At 53.9% G+C, this 24,682-nt stretch overlaps 1 protein-coding gene and 1 long non-coding RNA gene across 9 annotated transcripts in view; one reads left to right on the top strand and one right to left on the bottom strand.

Annotated features, from left to right (window-relative positions):
* Positions 1-826: 826 nt before the first annotated feature.
* DNMT3A (DNA methyltransferase 3 alpha) overlaps positions 827-24,682 on the bottom strand; it is a 98,501-nt gene continuing 74,645 nt past the window's right edge. For 5 of the 8 annotated variants that reach the window (XM_082356869.1, XM_082356868.1, XM_082356870.1 and 2 more), the window contains 17 exons: positions 13,630-13,845; positions 13,247-13,405; positions 12,714-12,821; positions 12,342-12,498; positions 11,864-12,013; positions 11,712-11,756; positions 10,884-10,963; positions 10,202-10,314; positions 9,900-10,083; positions 9,568-9,652; positions 7,216-7,361; positions 6,312-6,402; positions 5,973-6,121; positions 4,547-4,632; positions 2,687-2,756; positions 1,861-1,979; positions 827-1,094 (listed from right to left, as the gene is read on the bottom strand). In XM_082356869.1, the coding sequence (XP_082212995.1) occupies positions 953-1,094; positions 1,861-1,979; positions 2,687-2,756; positions 4,547-4,632; positions 5,973-6,121; positions 6,312-6,402; positions 7,216-7,361; positions 9,568-9,652; positions 9,900-10,083; positions 10,202-10,314; positions 10,884-10,963; positions 11,712-11,756; positions 11,864-12,013; positions 12,342-12,498; positions 12,714-12,821; positions 13,247-13,405; positions 13,630-13,845 (2,100 nt within the window). In that variant the 3' untranslated portion in view covers positions 827-952. Of the gene's footprint in view, positions 1,095-1,860; positions 1,980-2,686; positions 2,757-4,546; positions 4,633-5,972; positions 6,122-6,311; positions 6,403-6,771; positions 6,858-7,215; positions 7,362-9,567; positions 9,653-9,899; positions 10,084-10,201; positions 10,315-10,883; positions 10,964-11,711; positions 11,757-11,863; positions 12,014-12,341; positions 12,499-12,713; positions 12,822-13,246; positions 13,406-13,629; positions 13,846-14,644; positions 15,350-17,225; positions 17,356-24,682 lie in introns of those variants that run through there. The other 3 variants (XM_082356873.1, XM_082356874.1, XR_014234820.1) reach the window with 3 other exon arrangements.
* LOC309611903 lies at positions 17,348-20,260 on the top strand. Its single transcript, XR_014234822.1, has 2 exons — positions 17,348-17,856; positions 19,194-20,260. It is a non-coding gene; the product is annotated as an uncharacterized lncRNA (long non-coding RNA).

The following is a 24,682-nucleotide window of genomic DNA, read 5'->3' as shown; positions in this document are numbered from 1 at the left end:
ACCCTTTGCACATAAGGCAACGTGGAAGCTGATGTTTTTACTCATCTCGCTGTTGTAAAGCACCATTATGAAGTCGGGTTGTACAGTAGTTAACAGTACCTTTTATATATATATCTCATATCTATCATATATATATAAACTGTAAACAAGAGGTAACAGCGGCTTCTAGAAACTGATTTTCTTCAAGGTTTCCTGTGTGGTAGGCACCTGAATACTGTATAAAAGGGTCTTGTGTGGTGTTCTCGTCTCTCTGCTGCTAGTTGGGTTGTGTTTTGCATGACCAGGAATGGTGCTGGCAAGACAGCTCAGTGGCTGGGAGGGAACTCTGCCGCCTGAGTGTCTATTTTCTGTCCTCTGCTTGTGCTCCTATCTGATCAGGCTAGAGACAACAACAAAAAAAAAGATATATAGTAAAAAAAAAAAAAACCAAAAAAAAAAAAACAAAAAAAAACAAAAAAAAACAAAAAAACCCCAATATATAGATTTCTATAGAATTTCCTTCTTTCCTTCTCTCCCATCTTTCCTCTGCAAGGTATGTTACTATTTTTTGTTACTGATTTTTTTTTTTTGCTGCAATAAACCCTCTTGTTTCAGTCACAGCAAGAAACAAAAACCCAAACAAACAGAAAACCCCTCTGAAAAGAGTAGAAAACAAAAGGTTTGACCGAAAAAAAGGGGGTGGGAGGGTGGGGAGGGAGCTTGGTTTTGTTTTTAAATAGGACTGAAGATTAACATTGAAAAATCAGGAGATGATGTCCAACCCTTTTTACAAGGCAAAGCCTTCCGGTATTTCTGCCTCTGTGGGGTTTTTTTTTTTTGTTTTAAATTCCTTTTCCTCTTCTGGGTGCTGATACTTCTCTCCATCCTCACGTTCTTGGTATTTTGTTGTGTTTTGTGTTTTTTGTTTGTTTGTTTAACCTTGTGTCACTACCTCGGTTTGCCCTCACGTCCCTTACACACAAGCAAAATATTCCTTCAGCGGAGCGAAGAGGTGGCGGATGACGGGCACGCTCCACGACCGGCCCAGCAGTCTCTGCCTCGCCAAGCGGCTCATGTTGGAGACGTCGGTATAGTGGACAGGGAAGCCAAACACCCTGGGGAGAGAAGGCGGAGAGGGCAGGAGTCAGCGCCAGCCTGGGCAATTCTGTGTCCTTAATAACCCGTTCGAGACTCTGGCGCCCGGCTACTCTCTGTGGGTCTGAAGGTATGTTAAGGTGATCACTGCAGAGAGATTTCCCACACAGTAGAAACAGAGTCAGTATTTGTGAGAAACACCTCCAGGACACGCTCCACCTGAAACTGAGACCCACAGTGGGTATCTCAACTCTGTACGTAATAAAAATACATCCCTGGTATCTTCCCCCACAGAGAACGGAAGACTCTGCAAGGGGGCCAAACTCTTGCCTGATGTCAGGAGTTCCTGCTTGCTCTGGTTGTTTGTGTAAATGGTCTTTCTGTCTGGCTAAATGGCAGTTACCCCAAGAATGAGGAATCTAGCCCAAGTCCAATCTGTACCAAAGCAGGGTGCTGAGGCTGTCAGGCCCACCTGGTCCCACACTGTCCGGGTTTGCAAAGCACATAACATCGGCAAGTGTGAAGCAGGGAAGCTCCTGCAGCTGCAGCGCTTCCTTGGAGTTCAGAAGGACCGCTGGGAGCCGAGGCATCGGGGGTTGATTCCTAGACGCCCCTTACTTTAAACCAGCCTTACAACGCACAGGAGTCCTCCCCCAGGAATCTGCCATGTTGGGAAATGCTTGGGAAAAACCACTGCTCACTGGGTACCTGCAGGGGATCCGAGCCTGGTGCAGAGGCAGAGATCCCTCCCACGCCCTCCTGCCCGACACCAGCATGAGTGGGTACCTTTCCATTTCAGTGCACCATAAGATGTCCTCTTTCTCATTCATGAAGACGGGGAAATGCTGGTCTTTGCCCTGCTTTATGGAGTTCGACCTAGTAGTAATGGTCCTCACTTTGCTGAACTAGAAGATGAGGAGAGGAAAAGAGAAATGAGTGCTCATCTGCTCCTGCCAGGCACCTGCCAAGGACTGGTGCATCCAAAGGTGACAAGGCGTGGTCCATCCAGGAGCCGGGGTCAGCTCCGCAGACCCCACTGCCCTGCTCTTCTTCCTACACTGAGGTCACCCGGCCATCCTCAATCCAATCCCACTGGCCAAGGGCTTGACGGACAGCAGCTTGAGCCACTGTCCTTCGTAAGTCTCCTAAGAATTGTTTTTTCCCAGGGGTAGTGACTTACAGGCAAAAGGATGCCAAATTACTCAGGGGCGCAAAGATACCCCTGGGGTGCCAGCAGTCCCAGGAGGTTTCTCCAGAGAGAAATGGAGCTTCCACATCACAGGAGAAGCTCTGCTCTGAAGGCTCGTGCAATAGGTCCTGGCTCAATCATTCAAAAGCCGTACGAGACGCAAGGACCTTGGCAAAGACGTCTTAGTGTCTGCCTCCCACAGGGCCAGCGGGCGAGCTCAGCAAGGAAGGGCTGCAGGCAGCAAGGATTCCTGACCTCTCCCCGTGCCCTCCAGGCTTTCTCCCGGACCCTCCCGCTCTGGCCAACTGCATGCACAGCCCCCTCAGTTGCATCCTCTGCAGGCAGGACACAGCCCTGGTGCTGCCCCAGCTCATCCTGCCCTTCTCCTCACCCCCAGCAGAGGGCTTTGACGCTGGGGCTAACCTTGGCTATTCTGCCGTGCTCCAGACACTCCTGCAGCTCCAGCTTATCATTCACAGTGGATGCCAACGGCCTAGGAGGCAGAAGAGAGAGAGTAACAACAGAAACCAGGACAATGGCAGGGATGCACCCAGGGCCCTGACCCAGCAGCCATCTGACTCACATGGGGAAATTAAAGAGGACCCCGTCACCCACGTGCCTTGTAACCCCCTTCAAACTCCCCAAAACACATGCAACACACACTGCAGCCACTCACAGACGCAAGTCCACCAAGCATTAATCCTTAAAGGTAAATTCAAAAGTGGTCTCAAACTACAAATAAACAGACAACGCCTGCCCAGACGAGGAAAAGCCCAATTATTTTTAAACCTGTTACTTAAAAACAGACTGAGTCTTAAAAGTACCCATCACAAAGCAAGCTTTGGCATGACAGAATGTTCTGTATTTCGACTACGGTGATGGTTACATGGGTCTGTACACTGGATGAAATTCATCAAACTGTACACCTTAAATGTACAGTTAACTAGACAAATTCTGCACAGTCCCCAGAAGACTAAAATTTTGTGACACGCAACGTGTCACTTCTCAGAAGGCAGACCAGACCACTAAATATCACCTTCGCTGCTGGCCTTTTCTGACATTTAGGATTACTTAATAAAGGTTTCACATAGCGGTCCACCATCTCTGCATGGGAATCACCCCAGGACCCACGGTCAAATCGCGCCTCCAGACTCCTCCCTGTTTATGCGCATATACACTCTACTTGGTCCCTCGCGGTACCTCTGCTCCTCCTGGAAGCTCAGAGTTCTAGAATTTTAGAGTTGGAAGAAGCATGTAAGAACGATCCCCCCAAGGTCTGTCAGGGTACACTGAGTTACTGGCGCCATAAAAATACTGGACTACATAAGCCAGTCCACTTTTCCAATACGCACAGACATCCATCCTGGGAACATTAGGGAGACACTGAGACAGTTTTCAGGTCAGCTTCCCACTGACCCATCTCCCTCCCAGCAACAAGCCCTCGCAAAAGACGGCAGCTTTGCCAAACGGGTATGAGACTGGGGAAGTTCCTAAAACTTCATGCTATTGGCAGAGAGGCAGATTAGATGACTGAGGCCAGGTTAAATGATGTTCCCAATTTATAGGTATACCAAGAAGGCTTAAAATCCACACTCAAAACATGGTGCAAAATATTTCTTTCCATAATAGATATCTAGATTGGGTGGATCTCCCTCTGCTTTTGAACCACTAACTCTCAACCAGAATTCCTTTCTCCACGTCGGCCTTTTTATAGTACGATTATTACGCTGAAGAAATGAAATTTTCTTCATTCCTGGACATTAAAATCTCTGTGTAACCTAAACGAAGAGCATCCTTCCAGAAAAGGACTTGAAGCCAACAAAGTGTGTGGATAATAAGTGGAGCAGGGCCCTCTAAGCTGCAAGGTGCCTGCCGCTTCGAGATTCTCTCTCCTGGAGCCGGACGTGGCCCAGCTGTGGGCACCACTCTCCTTCCCATCCCCAAACACATCCTCCACAGCTTTACCTCAGGGGACTAGGGACCAGCTGACTCTAGACACATCACCAACGTAGGAGAACCAACCATATAACTCAGCAGCACGATGAGTCCTCTTCTGTGTCAAGAGTGTGCTTTTTAAAGGTCCCATTTGGGACCACTAGTCCTTGGTTTCTCAGGCAAGTATTTTCTACACCTGATTCCCCTTCTTCCTCAAGGAAAAGGAAACAAAGAAGAACACGGCAGAGCAGCAAGCTGGTCAGCAGGGGAGGCTGGCCCCCTCCTCGGGCCGTCATCCTGCCTGCAGACACCCACCCGCGGCCACCTGGGCACGGAGCTCTCACCAACCTGTTCATACCAGGAAGGTTCCCCCAGAAGTAGCGGGCCCTGTGTGCAGCTGACACTTCTTTGGCATCAATCATCACAGGGTTGGACTATAAAACAGGAGAGAGGTTAAAGATGAGTGAGAGAGAAGTGTAAGAGTGCCAGGAAATTTGCTAGTTTAGAGCCTCAAAGGCTCTTACTTCTCTCTCAAGAGGCCACACTGGGAGAGCCTGAAGCCCCCGGGAAAAGCTGGAATTAAACCCAGCTACGTTCCACATGCTCCCACTGGAACAGTCCAGACCCGCACAGTCCACACTGCGATGATGGAAACGTTCTACCTGCACTGTTCCACGTAGTGGCCACTAGCCCACCAGCTGCAGATGGCGGAGTACTTGAGAGGAGGCTGGTGTGACTGAGGAATTTTAATGTCAGTTTAAATACCACACATGGCAGATGCCCACCACACTGGACCACACAGCTCCGGCTTACCCGGAGGCTTTGAGAAAGAAAGTTCCAGCGAGTGTGGGTGTGTTCACTGTAGTACGTCCACATTATGAGCCAAACACACCAGCTTGAGGTGTTTGTCCCTAAGACTTGGGAGCACAGGCTCGGGCTCCCAGACTGCCCGCCCCGAGAAGGACTCTGGCTGCAGAAACCCTCTGTGCACAGCCCAAACCAGGCTCAGCCAAGTTGGGACCCACATAATGGGAAACAGAAACTGAGATAAGGGGCTTCCCTGGTGGCGCCAGTGGTTGAGAATCTGCCTGCCAATGCAGGGGACACGGGTTCGAGCCCTGGTCTGGGAAGATCCCACATGCCGCAGAGCAACTGGGCCCGTGAGCCACAACTACTGAGCCTGCGCGTCTGGAGCCTGTGCTCCGCAAGAAGAGAGGCCGCGATAGTGAGAGGCCCGCGCACCGCGATGAAGAGTGGCCCCCGCTTGCCACAACTAGAGAAAGCCCTCGCACAGAATCGAAGACCCAACACAGCCATATATAAATAAAATAAAAATTAAAAAAAAAAAAAAAGAAACTGAGATAAGCTGTGTTTTCTTCCCAGGTGCCATAAAGCATCCGTCACGGTGCCAGGGAGCGAGGACAAGCCATTCTGGTTGGGAAAATTGATTCTGGTATCTCAAAGGTTCCCCCAGGGAAACACCACACGGACCCCCGAGCCCAGGAGTCTGGCACTCCACCCTGTTTACAACAGTCAGGTCCTCCAAGTGCTGAGGCCCACACCCACACACCACCTCTTACAGTGAGACCACGGGTTCTGTCCGAGGTGGGCTTCCTCCCTGTCTACTTGGGAAGCCCAGAGCTTCCCAAACGGACCCCTTGCAAAGCGGAAGTCACCAGTCCCCAGCTCCACAATGCAGATGAGACAGGGATAAAGCAGCAGTCCAAGGTAGAAGCCATTAGTGAGCTGGCCAAACCAAGGGTGCTGGCTATACCTCGAGAAATCGTGAGATGTCCCTCTTGTCACTAACGCCCATGGCCACCACATTCTCAAAGAGCCAGAAGAAGGGGCGATCATCTCCCTCCTTGGGCCGCGCATCATGCAGGAGGCGGTAGAACTCAAAGAAGAGCCGGCCAGTGCCCTCTGAGAGGTCGGAAGAGAAAGCCATCAGCTGGGGCTGTCTGCAGGAGACAGTGGTGTGGCCCGGGCACGGGGAGGGCAGGGGAGGACAGGGTCGTTTGGGAGTAGCCGTCCCAGGGCAGAAATATCCAAGTAGGAAACTGACGTGAGGAAGCACCAGCTCAGAAGGCGGAGGGGTGAGTGCAGCACCTACCGTAGAGTCCCTTGCGGGCAGGGTTGACGATGGAGAGATCATTGCAGGGACTGCCCCCAATCACCAGATCGAACGGGCCCCACTCCTGGATCTGGGAGGATAAAGGTAATGTGATGGGCCTGATGTCCGGGGACAGAGGCAGAAAGGGAGAGAGAAATGATCTGTGAATTTGGCAAAAAAGTACTTTGGCATGGGAGAGAAGAGACCCGGCTGCTTTGTATGCTCTCTACATACACACATACATTCATACACACACACACGCGCACACACAGTGCAGCCACGGGCAAGTCACTGAGGCTCTCTGGGCTGTTTCCTAAATAATAAAGGGAAAGGGCTGAACTGGACAATCTCTGAGGCCAATGGGGAAACCAGTGTGCCCCCAGCAGGAAAAGCAGCCACTCAGGGGGGACAGCGGTCCAGGCTGGGCAGCTGAATGAAAGGTACTCTGTGCTCTGCGCACCTTGGGCAGGTGTCTGGACCATCTGAACCCCTCCATATGCCCTTCAGGATGCCTGAGGGCCTGTAGTTCGAGGTCGACATGGATAACTGGAAAAGCAAGGGGCCACTCAGGCAGGATCCCGCCAGATCCCCCCCTCCCCAAAATGGAGGCTGGCGAACCTTTGCCAGCAGTACTGGGATGGGAACCTCACTGCAACCCACAGCGCTCCACTCAAGAGGGCCCGGAAACCAGCCAGGCCCAAGAAGCCTGGCCCCCAACTCCCATTGGAATCTGCCCCGATCCTCTAGAGACAAGGAGGGAAATGGAAGAGAAGAAGGGAGAGAGATCAACGGGGGAGGGGGGAGAAAGGAAAAGAGCAAATGGACAAAATGAGAGGAGTTGGCGCTGTCCCCGGAGCTAAGTGACGTAGAGAAGGTGGGCGGGGCCGTGGCGGCACTGACATACATGCTTCTGCGTGACGCTGCGGACGTCCCCGACGTACATGATCTTCCCTTGGTGCCGCACCATGCCCACTGTGATGGAGTCCTCGCACACCTCGGAAGCGATGTAGCGATCCACCTGAATGCCCAAGTCCTTCAGCACCAGAAGCCCTGTGCCAGCCAGCAAAACGCACCGTCACTGGGTCACCTCCCTGGCACCCCAGTCTTTGCAGGGGGTCCCTTGGGCCAGCCGGACACATGGGTCAAAGGCAGGCCCAAGCCCTACCCTGCCCTGAAAGCTGCAGGAGACTTCTGGATCAAACTGGAGTATCAGTAACAAGGACATCGGATAGGTTGTTACATCGAGGCTCTTTCACGCCTAATTTGATCTACTCAGAAAACAGTCAAGACAGGACAGCAGGGGGTTTCTGGAACCAGGGACAACAACAGGTGACTTCTGGGTGGGCTTTGCTGTTTCTGTATCTTGCATACACTGGTCCTTCCTCAGCCCTTCTATCACCTCCTGCCGTAAAATTCAACCATCCGTCAAGACTCAAGGTAAATGCCACCTACTCTAGAAAGGTTTCACTGATGCCCACCCCACCCTACAGCCCCCAGGATGGCCTCCCCTCCTCTGTAAGCCCCAGCACCTTCTGAGGTGGCACCTCCTCCACCTCAGAGCAGCTCGCATGCCTAAGCCAGCCCTTCTCTTGGGTTGCAAATGTCTTCAAGACAGAGTGGGCGGTCTCAGTCAGTGTGTTTCCTCCTGAACTGACTACTCACACTTCCTGACCATGGCCCTTCCACAAAGGCTTGCTGAATTGAGGCAAGGAAACAGAACAGGCCCTGTGTCAGGAGACACAGCACCATTCCCACTGCTCCCAAAAGACCTCCCCACAAGGAGCCTGCACGGCCTCTTGGAGTGTGACGTGGCTTAAGAAGGCTTCAAGGTTCTAGCCTGGGAAACCAAAGCTGTACATTAACTCCTTTAGGTTCACATGACATCAGCACTGAGCTGGGAACAGAAGACAGACATCTGGCCCAGGTGCCTTCCCCACCCTCTGGCCAAGGTCTCTGGGCCCAGCCTGCCCATCTATCTCCCTTTGGTCCCATGAAGACAAGTTCTGAGGAGCACTATTTGGTTCCTAAGGACTGAAAAGCCTCAGCCTTGGGGCAGGGGTGAGGGGTGTATATGAGTATTCATGTCAAGAACCACATGAAATTAAAAACAGTGGCTAGGGGCTTCCCTGGTGGCGCAGTGGTTGAGAGTCTGCCTGCCAATGCAGGGGACACGGGTTCGAGCCCTGGTCTGGGAAGATCCCACATGCCGCGGAGCAACTGGGCCCGTGAGCCACAACTACTGAGCCTGCGCGTCTGGAGCCTGTGCTCCGCAATGGGAGAGGCCGCGATAGTGAGAGGCCCACGCACTGCGATGAAGAGTGGCCCCCACTTGCCGCAACTAGAGAAAGCCCTCGCACAGAAACGAAGACCCAACGCAGCCAAAAATAAATAAATAAAGAAGCTTTCATTAAAAAAAAAAACAACAAAAAACAGTGGCTACACGGTGACCCAGTATTCCCTAAAAGTTAATGGTTTGAGTATATAAAGATGCACGTACGAGGATGCTTGTCACAGCTCATAGCGGCAGGGAAAAAAGTAAACAACCAAATAGGGGGTTCATTAAATAAATTATGGTAGTTTCCCTCCAGGGAACCTATGTAGCATTTATAAATAATGTAGTTCTATACTGGTTGACATGAAAAACCAGTCATGATATCATAAATGAAAAGGCACGTTACCACACATTTTACTATTTACTATGCATTTTACTATCCTTTTGTTTTATTTATCTATCTACGTATGATTATATAAACACACACATGCACAGAAAAAAAATTCTGAAATCTAAAAACGTAAAAGGACATATACCAAAACACTAATCATAGGATTACGGGCGATTTAAATATTCTTTAAACTCTCTTGTTTAGAGTTTGTTTTTCACTGCGACTTATAATCAAAGCACGACGGGGCTGCCTGTGATTTTGCTTTGGTCGCCAAGTCTGTCCTTTGAGGTTCTGTGAAAATCTTCGATAGTCTCTGACCAGTGATCGCTCTATCCTCTGCTGGAGCGCCTCCCTCCCACTGCCCCCGTTCCCGTCCCCCGACCCCAGCCTCGCGCCCCCACTAAGGGAATGCCCACCAAACATGCTGGTTTACCAATTACTTTTACTTTTCATTGAACACAAAAGTTTCCTCCTTATGGCAATATTTTAACAGTTGTAATGTTAACTGTCACTCTGTTTTGCCAAAGTTACGCACACACAGTCCCCTGAGCCCAGCTCCCACGTCCCAGGACGAAGATGCCAATGACTCTCACCTGTAGCGATTCCATCAAACAGGGACAGCACGCGGATGGGCTTCCTCTTCTCAGCTGGGACAGGTGGGTACACCTTCGGAGGGTCCTAGGCGGCCAGCACAACAGGCCAGGTGAGTGTCCAGGAGTGTCCTACAGACCCGCACGCGAGGCTGGCCTCCCGGCCAACTGTGAGCACTTGGGATTTCCAGACCTGCACAGCCCGCTCGCAGCTCAGGCCCCGCTGCCCAGCGCCCAGGCCCCCGACCAACCGAAGCGCTCTCACTCTGGTGGAGTCTGCCCTCTGGCTTTGGCAGGCGGGGGGTGAGAAGAGCCACCCTTGGCCCAGCACTCACGAATTCCTGGTCGTGGTTATTGGCGAAGAACATCTGGAGCCGAGAGGGCCAGTCTTCTCGCCGCCGCAGCAGCCCGTAGGTGCCCTTGTGCCCGCACATGTAGCAGTTCCAGGGGTCTTCCTTAATGGCCGCCTGCGCAGCTCCCGGCCCCACCAAGAGATCCACACACTCAACGCAAAAGCACCTGGAATGAAGCCCAGTGGAGCGGAGGGGACTCTCACCCCAAGGCCAGTCCCGGATGGAGTGTGGCCGCAGTGCAGGGCAAAGAGGGAGGGTCACTACGCGTGGGGGCGGGGCCTCACCTGCAGCAATTGTTGTTCCCGCACATGAGCACCTCGCGCCCCCCGCAGCAGATGGTGCAGTAGGACTGATAGCCGTCATCATCATACTGGTATGCGCACTCCAGGAAGCAGTTCTAGGGAGAACGGCGGAGGCTCAGAGACCACCGGGCAGCACCCAGGCCAGCCAGGGCGAAGGCAGGCTATGAACCCAGCCTCCGGGCTTTGGCCTTGAAACCTCGACACACAGCCCTGGAGACACGACCCCACCACCCCTCCAGCCAGGGTCCAGCCCAGACCACAGATCTGGGAAGGGGACACCATGTCTCCCCACTGCAGTGGACAAACCAAGGAGAGGCACGTGGGAAGGCCTGGAAAAGAAGGCCCGCACTGCCTTGTGGTCCCCCGCACCCAGGGCACAGTGACCCACCCATCAGCCTGTCCACGCCCACTTCACACTAGTGACTGTGACATTGTGAGCCCACATCTGGGGACGTGAATGGGGCTTTAGAGGGGGCAAGGATCTCTCGGAGGAAAAGCAACAGCAAGTCAAACGCTTGAAACCCAAGGGTCCATTTTATCAGGACTCTGCTTCAAGAGCAAACCTCGGAGTCACCTCCACAGCTAGCTACCCCAGGTGCCTACAGCCCAGAGGCCAGGAGGTGTGGTCAGCCAGGGGCCTCGTCTCTGCTGGGTGTGCCCCTACCTTGCAGTTTTGGCACATTCCTCCGATGAAAAGAGGGTGTTCCAGGGTGACGTTGAGGCTTCCACAAGAGATGCAAATGTCTGGAAAGCAGAGAAAGCAGAGTGAGTGTCACAGAAGGGCCCCCTCCCCCCTTGGGCCAAAGCCCGGCTCCAGAAAAGCTATAACAAGGAGCGTGCTGGAGCAGTAGCCAGAAAAGAAGGCAGGAAAGAGTCTGGAAGCGGCCCCATGGAACAGGGAGGCAAGGCAGTGTGGCCCCAATCTCAGGAGCCCACGCATCTCCCTGAGCAGCAATGCCGCCTTCCAGGAAAGGCATGGTACGAGGGTAAGAACCCACTTGTGAGAACGGGGCCTGACCCTGGGTTACTCTGGAGATGTCCTTGGGCAGTCAATCCTTAAGGCCTGGGCCCCTGCCCTCATCCTTCCTGGCCCTGAGGGCCCCGAGCTGGACACACTATCACTGGGCCAAGGGAGACAGACATGGGATGCGCTAATGACCCCCAGATGAGAGAAGGTGAGGAAAGGTAAAAGGGCAAGTTCAGATCCAAGAGAGGCCACCCTTCTCTGACCCACTGGAGTGTCCCAAACCCTAATGACCAGTCCCCACCACCGATAGGAAAGATCGTGGCACCAGAAAATAGATGTGTGTGTCAAGCAGGCTGGAGGTGGTGGGACATGCAGGACACATCCTGTCACCAAGTACTGATGTCCCACGGCATCGTACCTTTCTCTGTACCTATAGTACTCTGTGCCGGCCACCACCTTAGGGCCCAAGTGGAACAGACAATTGACTTCCCAGGGCCAAGGCCCAGCTGCCCCCTCAGGACTCACCCTCGATGTTCCGGCACTTCTGCCGCACCTCGTACACCAGCCGCTCTGCAGAGGGGAGGAGAGCCCGGCGTCAGAGGAGGCCTCGGGGGTCACGCCCACTCCTCTGAACGCCGGCCTCACCCTGCCGCTCTCTCCAGAGCCAGGCCAACTACCTCTTGTGCGTTCATCAATTATCTCCTTGACCTTGGGCTTTTCAGTTGTGCTCTTTCGGGGCTTTTTGGCTGGTGGGGGCGGTGCATAGGCAGCTGCCTCGGGTTCAACCCACATGTCTGTGTAAACTTCTTTGTAGGGGTTCTTCTCCTCTGGATCGGGAAAGCACGTGATGAGGTCACGGTTACTGGCTGACGAGGAACCCCAGCTCTCTCCCCCTGGACCATCTACCTACAACGGGGTGTAGCAGGGTGCGGCCCGGTGCCCAGCTTGTCCCTAGCTCCCAAGTCTCCAGTGCCAGCAAGCCAAGGGGGAGCAGCTTGTTCAAAGTCCCAGACTGGCACTGCCCCTACCTGGCCCCAGGGAGAGGGAGACGGCGGCCATTCCCACTGCGAAGCTTGATGGAGGAGGCCTTGACGGCCCTACCTAAGCACGGCTTTCCTAGCCTGGGTGCGGAGCTGCTGGTGCACCTGCGTTTACCTTCTGGGGGCTCCAGGCCCTTGGGGCCAGAGGGCTGGAACCCTCCCAGGGCCCACTCGATCATCTGTTTGTTCTGCACCTCCACGGCCTTGGCAGTGTCGCTCTCGTCGTTGTCGTGGCACATCGGGAACAGCTTCCCCGCTCGGCTGCTGGCCACCTGGAGGGCAACACGTGTGGGGAGAGTAGCGAAGGTGGGCTCAGGCAAGAGGTGGGAGAAGGTGCAGAAAGGAAACGAGTAAGGAGAAAAGGAGGCCCGAGGGCCTGCCAGGCAGACCCTCTGCCCAGGCCTAACCCCTGTGCTCCAGCTTCCAGACCAACGGTGGTCCCTGCCACGTGAGCTCCCCCTGCTGAGTCCCTCGGAGGGGCACTGACCTGCAGTACTTCGTAGATGGCCTTGCGGTACATGGGCTGCTTGTTGTAGGTGGCCTGATGGAAGGCGCTGCAGAAGGAGCTCAGCGGCATCAGCTTCTCCACACACACCTGAAGGCACAACCCGCCCTCGTTTGCTCCTCCTTCCACACTCACCGAGCGCCCACCACTTGCCCGGTGTGGTCAGGGGTGGGGGCATTAGGTCCCGGCCTCCGTCCTCAAGAGGACCAGATGCACCAGTAAATAATTACATGACGTCAAGGAGGAGTCCAAGCCCCGGTGTCGGGGAGGACCTGAATGCAGGTGGAAGGGAATTCTGGGTACAGGGTTCCTGGAAGGCATCCGACTCTTGGAGTGCAACCTAATTATCTCAAGGGCTTCCTCCAATCACACATATACAGAGTGGGGACGAGCAGAGCCCCCTCCTACCATCCCAATTCCAAACCACGCCCCCAGCTAAAACCAGAGGCCCTGGGACCAAGACCCCTTCCTCCCCGCCCGCCCCTGCCAGGCAACCGCCAAACCCCATGACTCACCACTGAGAACTTGCCATCTCCGAACCACATGACCCAACGGGTGCCTTCTGCTGCTCGGCTCCGGCCCGTCATCCACCAAGACACAATGCGGCCTGGCCACCAGGAGAAGCCCCGCAGTTTCCCCCACACCAGCTCCCCAATGCCAAAGCCCCGGCCGTCCTGGAGCCCCAAGGAGCAGAAGTCATTACATGGTGGTCACGAGGCCCTGCCACCCTGATTCCCCCCAAAGCAACCCCAGCCCTGGGCATCTGAGGGTCAGGACAGCCAGGAGGGAGCGCCATCTGAATGGACAGAGCGAGACTGGAGAGACAAAGAGGCCTGGGGTCGGGTAGAGAGAGCAGGACGGGAGGAGCTGGACGAGGCAGGTGAAGCCAGCCGCTCACCTCGTACTCCGGTTCATCATCAGCTGCTTTGGCGGCGTTCTTGTCCCCAGCGTCAGCCCCCACGGGCTCAGGCGTGGTGGCCACAGTGGGGGATGCAGGGTCGGTGGGCTGCTGCACAACAGGAGGACTGGCCTCCTCCACCTTCTGAGACTCGGTGGACCCCTGGTTTTCTTCGACAGCATTCATTACTGCAATCACCTTGGCTTTCTTCTCAGCCTGGGGAAACAAGGAACAGAAGTTACCTTGAGCTGATACTCAAGGGGCTCTTCTCAATCTCTCCACGTTCTGGAGACAGTGACAGAAGGTAAGGGGCTGGTGAGAGGAGTTCTTCCCTCATCAACTCAACCAGCTTGTCACGGAAAACAGAAAGACTTGAAGTTGAGAGGTGAGCTCAGATCACTTGGCTCAATTCCAGCCTTCTCTGCCTCTTAGGAGATCTTCCTCCCTCGTCTAATCTTCCTCAATTGTCAGCATCATCAGTTGCCCATCCTCTGATACAGAAAGGTCAATTCTATTCAGATACTAATCATGCACCTTAGATTAGGCACAGACCTTGGCTCCATCCTCTCCTATCTTACTCCCCGATCTAGAAATGGATCCTCTTGTCCTTTTCTCCACAGTTTTCCTGGGCAATCGACCCCTTCTCTTCCCGGTCTTGGCTTCCAGACCACAATTCTAGTTTTGTTGTGATACGTAACGACGAAATCACTGTTTTGTGTTCAGAGCGCACGGTTCCTTCCCCATCTGCTCAACCACCACGAAAAGCCCCAGAAGAGCTTGCCTGCTCCCGTGCTCACACGCCATCCTGGAGTTCTCAGGATTACATCTAATGTATGTTGTCACCAGATTCTATGCCTTCTTTCTATGTGCACCTTTCAGATCCATAAACACACTTATTCTTTCAACAACTATTTAGGGAGTCCACAGTATAGCCACGCATCCTCTCTGCCATCCCACTGACAAATTAATCCAAACCCAAGTATTCTCCCAATTTGAACAGCCTCCATCCTTTCACCGTCTCACGCTCATCTTTCAGGCTATGACCTGCATGCCCATTCCTTCTCAAAACCTGCTCCAGTATTCCCATCACCCTGCAGAGGAGAATGAAATACCTGATACTTAGCTCTGAGGGCCATTCAACCTAATCTCACCCATCTCACCCCAACAGCTGAATCTAGGACACGTGGCCCTCAAGCTTCAAGGCTCTGCACCCGCTCTCACCACACCAGATTCAAAGGGAAAAAAATCCCATCTTCAACATGAAGCTTTCCCTGAGAGCTTAGAGCTGTGAATACAAACCCACCCTCAAGATTACCTGTAGTAAAAGACCTCTTAGCTGGAAGTCACAGCATTTATATTCCTGTCTTAGCCTTGCAACTAATTAACAGCCGACTTTGGAGCAGTCCCTTGAGTTGCTCCACCTAAAAAGGAGTTTGAACTGAAGGATTTCTGTTAACCTTTTCTGACTGGTTTGAGAAGCTGACATATGTATGTACCAAGAATTCCAAGGACTCTCCAAAGCCTGTCAATGGACCCCCAGGTCCCAGGTTAAGAACAGCTCAATGGTCTACTGTCTCTTAGATTCATTTTATTTTGTTCTATCTTCGAGTCTTTGCCTCCTGGCCACAGACCAAATCTGCTTCTTGTGGCAATTCCTAAAACACAAGGATGGAAGTCCTAGTTCTTTCTCTGACTCAACAAATTCTAAAATGGGATAAAGCATCCTTTGCCCCCAGCCCACAAACAGCTGGGAGAGAGAGCTCCGGGGTGGGGTGGGGTGGGGGGGGTGGTGGAAGAACACAGAGGACCTGCTCCTCCCTCCCAAGCCCCACCCTCACCTGGGGGATTCTGCCCCACCCCTTCCTAAAACCTACCTCCTCCTCACCCACAAGGTGTGCCTAGGTGTGCACTCAACCCTGTGGGGAGAGAGGTTCTCTCTCAGAATTGTCAGCTGCAGCGGTGCTATCCCAGGGCCAGATCTGCTGAGATAAATGCCCTGCCCAGCAGTCTCTGCTCCCTTCCCTCCACCATGCCTCCGTGAACTTCAGGCACGGCCGCTGACCTAGACCAGGGTGCTGCCTTGGCTGGAAGGCAGCACCATTCTGCCAAAAGACCCAGTTTCCAGGGGCAACAGGGCCCCTCAGCCAGAACAAGGTGCGCAGGTGGCAAGAGGCAGCAGTGGGAAAGGATCCACCGCGAGCAGCACTGGGGAGGGTCGGGGCGCGCGCGTCGGGCTCCCCCCGGCCTCCCCCAGTCTAGAAGGCAGTCGTGCCTGACACCACCCTCCTCACTCCCCCTCAGCCCCTTTGTCTCTCTTCTCAACCCCTCCACAGTGAGTTCCTGAACATTATTCTTCCCCCACAACTTCCCCCAGCTTGTCAGACGGTGCTGCTTGATGGCTGTTAAGCGCCCCCAACCCAGTAGGTGCAGGAGAACACGCACCCAGCATGGTTTGGCAGGCAGGGGAGGAAGGGGCCTCCATCGGGACAAGGCCAGCAGGGGTGGGGGAAGGAAGAAGGGGGTGGGTTAGCAGCAGGAGGCAAGAGGAAAGGGGAAGAAGGGGCGAGAGGGTGGCTGGGTGGGGGAGGGGCTCATTAGAATAGACTTGCCTAGGGCAGTGCGCGAGGCCCCTTTTCCACGTTCATGCCAACCCCCCGGACAATAGGAGAAATAAGGGTTAACTCTGGGCTGGGGCTTTTGGGCTAAAGGCTCCCCCACACCTCAGTTCAGAAGGTCCCACCCCAGAGTAGCCAAGAGATTGGGCAGGATCAGGAAGACACCACACCAGCCCTACTACGGCGGCTCGAGGAGGCCACTTGGCCTGGAGTTTGTTCTGCCTGGAGAGCCACTGGTAACTCCACTCTGGTGGAGGCATGGCCTCCCCATCCAGTCCCATCTCCTCGGGCAGCTGTCCCGCCTCCACCTCCCTCTGCGACTCAGGCTGCTTCCCATTCCAAAGGTCAGAGGTCCAGGGACCCACGCGGACCCCGGGCTGTCCCAGGTGCCTCTCCCATCACAGGCCGGCGTCAGGCCACCCCACAGTCCCCTGTCAGGGTCACACTGCTCCCTCCCACGCTGACACCACTTCTTTCTGGCGGCCTGACGGTGGCTCCCAGGAACAGGCAGGAGAGGAAACTGTCCCTCTCAAGAGGCCACAAGCTTGGCACGGCCTGAAGACGGCGTGGTCCACCAGCCAGGAACACAGGTCAGCAAGGAAATGCCAACAACCCCTCTGCCAGCCAGCTCAGCAAAACCGCCGCTGCTAGCCCAACTCCACGGCCGGGGCCTGCCCCCCAGCCTTCGCTGACCACTGCCCCAGGCTCACACCAGGCCTGCTCTGGCTGGCCCCTGAGCCGCCTGGTCCCACCTGAGCGCAGGAAGGAGTGGGGCTTGGGGCTCCTGAGGAGGAAGTGGGTGGGACAGCAGTAACTCAGCATCTCCACAACTCAGGCCAGGCAGGGGAGCCAGCTCCTGCGGGCCGGGGAGGCAGACTTGACTCTTCTCAAGCCCAGAGGGCTGCAGGCCCAGAGATCCTCCCACCGGCCCCGGCCGCCTCCCCGCCCCCAGTTTCCCCAGGGCTCCATCCAGGAACCTACCCATAAGGCCAGGTGCAGCCCCTCTGTGGTCCGGCTCAGGTGTGAGCCCCAGCCCTGAAGCTCTGTAAGTAGCTGCCCGTCTGGGGGGAGGGGAAGGGGGCGATGGGGCTGGGGGGCGGAGGGGGCCAGAGAGAGGGGGAGGGGGGAGGTGGGGGGGAGGGATTGAACATTTTCTTTGTCTAGAACTCCAGGTCACGTGGGCCCCGCTGGAGTGCCTGGTTGGCTGCGAGCGGGCCGGGGGAGGGGGCCGGCTCTCAGACGCTGGCAGTGGGCCAGCCCCTCTCCTTCGGTCCGAGGGGCGCGGGCCGGCGCTGGGGCCTGGGGGCGCGGCTGGGCCTCCGCCCGTTCCCAGGGCCCCGCCCAGGCCAGGCTGGAGGCGGTGCCCGGCCCCTCCAACCGGCCAGCCTTCCCCGCCCCCTCTCCCCCAACTCCGCCAGAGCCCGGCGCGGAGCCGGGGGGCGAGGCCGGGAGTCCGCGGGCCGCGCGGGGAGGGAAGGAGGAGAACCGGGAGGGAAGGGGCTGCCCTCCAGCTGCGGAGGTAAGGTGCGAGCGCCCAGAGAACCAGGAGCTCAGGCAAAAGGAGAGAGGAGCTTTCGGGCCGTCTGGGAGAGACAGGAGAAAGTTGTTAAAAGTGAGTCTCAGCAGCACAACCAAAAAAAAAAAAAAAAAAGGAAAAGCTTACAGATGAGCGAAGAGGCCCAGGAAACTGTAGGAAAACTCAGAGCACACAGAGATGGGCAGAAAGCGCCCGTACAAAACTGGGAGCGCTCCAGAACGGGAACTGGGAGCGTTGCGGGGGGTGGTCTCCTCTGCCTTAAACGGCGTGGCGTGAGGAGGTCAGGCTTTGAAAATCACTTCCTGGCCAAGTCCCTGGGTCCCCTAGGTCACTCTGGGTCAGCCTTGGATGTCTCATTTTCCTGTTTGCAAGGTGCGGGGTTGGGGGGTGGGGAGGAGGAGTTCAGAAGTATAGCAATTCCTTCATTCCCAGGCACAAACATCTGCTGCTCAAGACTGCACTCCTTTGGAGCCTCCAGGTGGAGCCTCCAGGTGCAGCTTCAACCATGTCAAGTTCCCTCCTCCTGAGCAGAGGCCCCTCCCCCCAAGAAGAATATATATGTGTATATATATACATACATACATATACACACTCTCTCTCCCTCCCTCCCTCTCCCTCCCCACATCAAAGAAGCAGACACTGTTGGCCCTGCCCTCAAGGAGCTGACAAATTCAACTAGACTTGGAGAGATTGGAAAAGATTGTTGAAAAGCATCTCTAAAGAGAACTACACCACAAATACCAACCCTGATGGGCCAGGATGGCTTGGAAGCCAAACAAAAATAAGTAGTGTCAATGATAAATGAGGTTAAGGAGGTCAGTGTGGAGCAGAGACTGAACCTGGAGGATGAATCAGATTTGGAATGAGGCTGGATAGGTAGGAAATAAGAGATGTTAGGCGGGATAGGGAGGAAAACACTTGCCCACCTTCACCTCCCACCCCACAATACAACTAAAGCTAAGGGGTGCGGAGAGAGATGTTGATGGATATATTCTATCGCAGTGAAGAATAACCGCAGGTTTTCTTACATGACAGGGTGAATGGGTATTTTGGAAAGATTAGCCTGGGGACCTCCCTGGTGGTCCAGTGGGTAAGACTCCACGCTCCAGTGCAGGGGGCCGGGTTCCATCCTTGGTCGGGGAATTAGATCCCACATGCATGCCACAACTAAGACCTAGTGCAGCCAAAATAAATAAATAAATATTTCTTTAAAAGAAAGAAAGATTAGCCTGGTTTCAGTTTGCAAGATGAATTAAAAGGAAGAGCAGGGGAGCTGAGGGTAAATACCCAGCAGGGCAGGGCTGTTTGGCCAGCCACACTCTCAGAGGATCTGGACTGGGGTTCTGGTTCTATCACTGTGACCTTGGACAAGCCACTTAACTCCAAGAAGTCTTTTTTCACTTGCAAAACAGGAGTGATGACATCTGCCCTCCCAGGCCCCGGAATACCAGCATCACTTAAGGAGATAATGCCCCCAGGTGCCTGGCTTCCAACCACAAGCTGCGGGAACAAACCAGCTGGAACAGGTGCTGGTATAAGGAGGTCAAAAGATGTGCTGTGAAGGAGAGCCTACCTACCATCCCTCCTGGGGCTCAGCACCCTTCTGGGGGCCGTCAGAACAAGCAGGCCCTGAAAAAGGAAGAGGACTCCAAATCAGAGAGAGCCTTCTCCAAATAATACTCAGGGAGTACAAACTTCCTCTCCCAACCCTGACTGAGACCCAGAACCCGTACAGGAAAGAGGAGCCATTCCGTAAAACACAGGCCCTATTCTGCTCCAAGCCATCTTTCAACCCAATCAAGGTACCTGCTTGGTATAATTTTTCAGGAGATCCCCAAGCAGAGATGAGAAGCCGTGAGTTTATACCTCTTGCCTGCTCCCACCCTTCAAGGAATATAATAAGACTTGCTTGGCTTCTCTCACTGATGCCTCCCCGGCATCCAAGCCCTGTTAACAGGCCACTTTAGACCTCACCCCAGGCCTCCTCTCAAAATGAAGTTTCTGATCTAGCTTGGCCGGCTCTTTGTAAAAACACTATCTCATCTATGACATCTCCTTTTCCATTATTATGTGGCTAAACACCTTAGACTCTACACTCCACGGTCTTGGGACTTCTTCAGTAAGTAATGATGCCTATGCATGCAGCCAGGACTCAAAGTGTCAGAATGGACCAGGGCCATCAGTTTCACTTTTTCTTGGCCCACTTAATAAAGTAGCCTTTCCCTCCAGCTGCCAAACTTCCTTATTCTCATTCTTTAAAATTAAGCTCAAATTGGGGGGAGGGGCAACATAAGAGTAGGGGATTAAGAGGTACAAACTACTATGTATAACATAAACTACAGGGATATAGTATACAGCACAGGGAATATAGTCAATATTTTATAACAACTATAAATGGAGTAGTATAATCTTTAAAAATTGTGAATCACTGTGTTGTACACCTGAAACTTATATAATATTGTAAATCAACTATACCTCAGTAAAAAAAATTTGTTTTAGTAAAATTAAGCTCAAATCTTACCTCTTCCACACAGCTCCCAACTTAAGCAAAAAGAAGCCCAATTCAAAGGTGTCCCCTCGCTACTTAGAGCACCACCCCTCTCCTGTAGCTACACAGACAGGTAAGCTTACCCTTTTCTATATTGTAAGTCACTCAGACTGAGATTCTTGTCCTCTTTGTACTTGGTGGGCAGAGAGAGACCTCAACGCAGAAAAGACCCGGAGATCTAGGATAAGAGGTGACTTTAGCAAAAGGTCAGGAAAAAACTAGGGCAGCCTTCTAGGATCCTCAGGTCATATATGTCCTCGACCTTCCAAAGTAACCCTCCCAGGTGGTTACTGGGATAGGTCTTTTGATTAAGATAAAGATAGTCAACCTAAAATAGCAGGGTCATGTAAAGTGAGCCAGGTTCTTGGAAATGTTCTAGAAGTATGTTGAGAGGAGGAACCCCTGGACGAAAAGAAGATCTGGTGGATGTCAAGAGCCTAAAAGAAGCGTTGGAGAGGAAGTATCCAGCATGGTCCAAAAGGGAGGGTGACCTGAAAGAGAGGGCACATTTCCTGTCTGGCAGGCGGATAGCAGTGATCCAGTAGCCCTGATGAAAATACCTCTTAAGGACACCTGACTCTCAGCACTGATCCCGTGTTCATCAAGCAAACTTCTAACTTTAATTACATTTTCCAGTGACTCTGATACCAGTAAGTTGCCAGAAAACATCAGGACAAGCACTAGGATCTGCGTTGAAAGGACAAGTCCTGTTATAAATCTGTAAATTGAACATCCTGGTGTACGTCACACTCCTGTCTCTGAAGAGCACGATTGTAAGACGTGCCGTGAATTTGACTTTCCAGCTCACAGAACTGACGTGAGATGCTAAGTCGTGATCCTCCCCCCAAGAGCAGCAACTCCCACAGGCGCAGGTGGGAATGCCACGCCTGCCTGACTGGTTTTAACTCAAAGTTCAGCATTCTGTGGCGTGCTTTGTCATAAAATCCAGTGCTGGTGGGAGGTGGGGAGGTTATGTTGCTTCCCTCAAACAGGACATTACCACCTGAGTCCCTGTACTCAGAATCAGAGAAGCTGGGATCCCTAAGAAGCCATCTGCAAAGCCACATATTGGGAGGACGCTGCGTATTTTCTGCCACATAAACATTCCCACTGACCCCAAGACCAGCGAGACCTTATCCAGGCAAAGGCTACAAGATCAAGATGGATGTCTCTTCTGATCCTGCCCCTCCATCTGCAGCCCAAGCCTCAATACTACACAGTAGACCTGTGACTACCTGCTGATTACACTCTACGCTCCTTGCATGGCATTCAAGGCCCCCACAACCTGCAGCACTTAACATCACACAGCCCACGCTCTGCCCACCCACTTGCTGTTTCCCAAATACGCCCTTTCCCTGCCTCTGTGCCTTTGCTCATGCTGTTCCTTGCTTCTCCCCTTCACCTTCCACTGGCCAAAATCCTACCTATCCCTCTAGGCCCAGTTCACCAGTTACCTCCACCTGGAAGGTTTCTCTAGACCTGAACTGGCCAATAAGAGAGCCACTGGCTGCATGTGCCATTTAAATTCATTAAAATTAAATAAAAATTCAGTTCCTCAGGTGCACTAGCCACATCCCAAGTGTCCAAGAGCCCGTGTGGGTTTTAGGGGCTACTGTACCGGGGACACAGATTTTAGAACATTTTCCTCATTGCAGAATGTTCTTTGGACAGTGCTGCTCTAGCCCCTCCCCCTGATCTTCCCCCACTGAAAAGTTACCCTGTCCCTCCTTCTCCTCCATACTCCCAGAGCACTTTGTAACCCTCTCCTAGCACTTGCCAGTCTTTGCCTGTACTAAGCTGATTGTGTCCTCATCTTTCTCCTCCACAGAATTGAAAATCCTAGAGGGCAGGGCCTGGATCTTACTCAGGCTCACATGCAAGCAGTGTGGACCAGAGCCTCTTGCACGTTGTAGAGGATGAAAGCAGTGTTTGCTGAACTGAATCCAACATTGTCTCAGGAGCCTCATATGGAGTCCACTGACCAAGTTCCCAGATGGGGACGGGTACTTTCCACAGCAAAGTTCCTATCGGTGCTAAGAGGTCCAGGTCCAGGGCTCCCGACAGAGGCCGGGAATCTTTGTTTTCCTATTCCCCTGCAATCCATATGGAGGTTGCAAGCAAATGACCAGGACTGGGCTGCTGGCAATGAAGCTAAAAATAGCCACAGAGCCAACAACAAGGAGTTAGCAGGACTTGTTGCTAGGGAGACCAGTCGCAGAGAGAGCAACCAAGCAGGGAGAAAGCGTCAGACCTGCACCCAGAGAGCAGAGGCCACGGTGGGGGGAACTCAAAGTTGACAGGCGTCCAAGGATCCCACCTAGAGATGTTCTGCCTTCTGGCAGCTCCTGACTAATGCACTAAATGGGGCAAATGTTCCCCCTGTCCCTCAGTAACCCATCTCCATGGAAACCACCATTGCTGGGGTGAAGTACCAGCCCCTGGAAGGGAGGCCTCTGCCTGGAGCTGGTTGTTATGGCAACCCCCCCGCGCCCCCCCCCCAGCCCATCATCCTCTCTCTCCTGGCTTCTCCTGTGGGGAAAAGGTGGGGGCCTTGTCTTGGCTTAGCCAGCATGACCAGGAAACACCGGCTTCCTGACAAGACTGACCTACAACGGGCTCTTCGGAAGCTCCTGGGACCCCAGTAAGGCCAGTCAATCCTCAGCACAGGGCAGAGCTTCCTTTCCTTCCTGTGAGGGCCTCACAGATCACCTTGCCAGGAGAATCCCATACTCACTTGGGTTTATTTGTATCAGGATCACCCGAGGAGATTTTTTAAAATACAGATTCTTGGGCCCCACCTATGGAGATCAGCTGGCTTGGGGTAGGGCCCAGGCCCAGGAATCTATTAAAACCTCCCTAGGTAATTCTGATACCAGCCAGGTGTGCAGACCACCAATGGCCCTGGCTGTTACAAATGAGGAAACAGGCCTACAGGGGACTCAGCCCCCCACCCAAAGGGTCAGAGCCAGAAACTGAGGAGGAGGAGGTAAATACACATCTGAGGGGAGCTGCCCCATCTCCTGGGCCTGTCTCTCTTGCACCCCCTTGAAACGAGAACACGCTGTCGTCTGATATTGGACTGGGATTTAAAACTGAGCCTCTCAACAAACCGTCCCCTGTGGCAGAAAGTGGAAGGTAGTGGGGCTGGGCAATCTGGTCCCCAGGGTGTACAGAATGGTGGCTGCCCAGGCAGACGATCTGGGCTGAAAGAGAAATCCATCCTCCTTCGGAAGGAAAGCAAAAGGGTCACCATGGCAACTGCAGGGTGCCGGCCGGCTGGGCTTGGTGCCCTCCCCAAACCTGGGCTCAGGAGAGGCGCAGCTTCAGGCAAACGCCATGGGGCAGGGGCACCCCCCTCCCCCGCCAGTCTAGTCTGGTTTCAGAACTGTAAGGAGGCTGTGCTTTACCCTGGAGCCAACCTCTGAGCCTGCCCGAAACACACCTAAACACTAGGGTCCAGGAGCACTAGGAGTCCCGAGCACATGCAATAGCCGGGCCAGGGAGGACGTGGAGGAGACAGTGCAGGAGATGGCCTCCACCCTCCTGTTACTCACAGCCTAACTGTGTGCCCAAGACCCACCGCACCGCACATGAAACCACAGCCCTCATTCAAGACAGCATGCAATTAGATGGTAAATTATGTGGTGGAGATGCTTTCTCCATGTGCTGAAGGAAATCCGAGGTGGCCCGGATCGGGAAAGGCAGGAAGACTCAAGGGAGGATGAGAGAGGGTGAACCAGGACCGGGCCCAACCTCCCAGGTTTCTCAGACAGCTCGGCCAGATCACTGGGGGCATCTGCAACTGCATTAGCTTCCCAGGGAGAAGCACAAGCACAGCTGTATGGACACCTGCTGGGGAGGAGCGCTGCCTGGGGCTTGTTCCACCATCCGCTCAGTCACATAAATTCTGATCCGGAGAGTAAAATGCAGGGTCTGGGAGCCACCTCTTCGCTGACCCCTCACTTCTCCATCTCCCCGCCTCTGTCCCAGGCAGCCCTCATTCCTCCCTGGCTCCCCCATTCCTTCCCAGGTCATTACCACACTTCCCTCATGGGAGGGCTTGGAAGCCCCAACTCTCCAGACCTGCCATCAGGCTCCTGGAGCCTCAGCTGCTGCCTCTTCCCTCCCCGAGCCAATCCGCATCCTCTTTCCCTACAGCTCCGGGTCTGCTGCGGAGGGGGAGGCTTCTCCACAGACCCAAGTCTCCTGCCCCCAGCACTTCCCTCCCCTAACCCGGAGTGAGTGGAGTGCAGGCTCTGGGCAGGGAGCAGGGGTGGCGGTGGCGTTGCTGCGGGTCCCCAGACCTCCCCTGCCCCTCGCCAGCAGAACAGAAAGAGCAGGATGTGAGCAGAG

The sequence above is a fragment of the Balaenoptera borealis genome (genome assembly GCF_965194805.1).
Source record: "Balaenoptera borealis genome assembly, chromosome: 15".
Lineage (NCBI taxonomy): Eukaryota > Metazoa > Chordata > Mammalia > Artiodactyla > Balaenopteridae > Balaenoptera > Balaenoptera borealis.
This window is presented reverse-complemented; position numbering and strand designations above follow the sequence as displayed.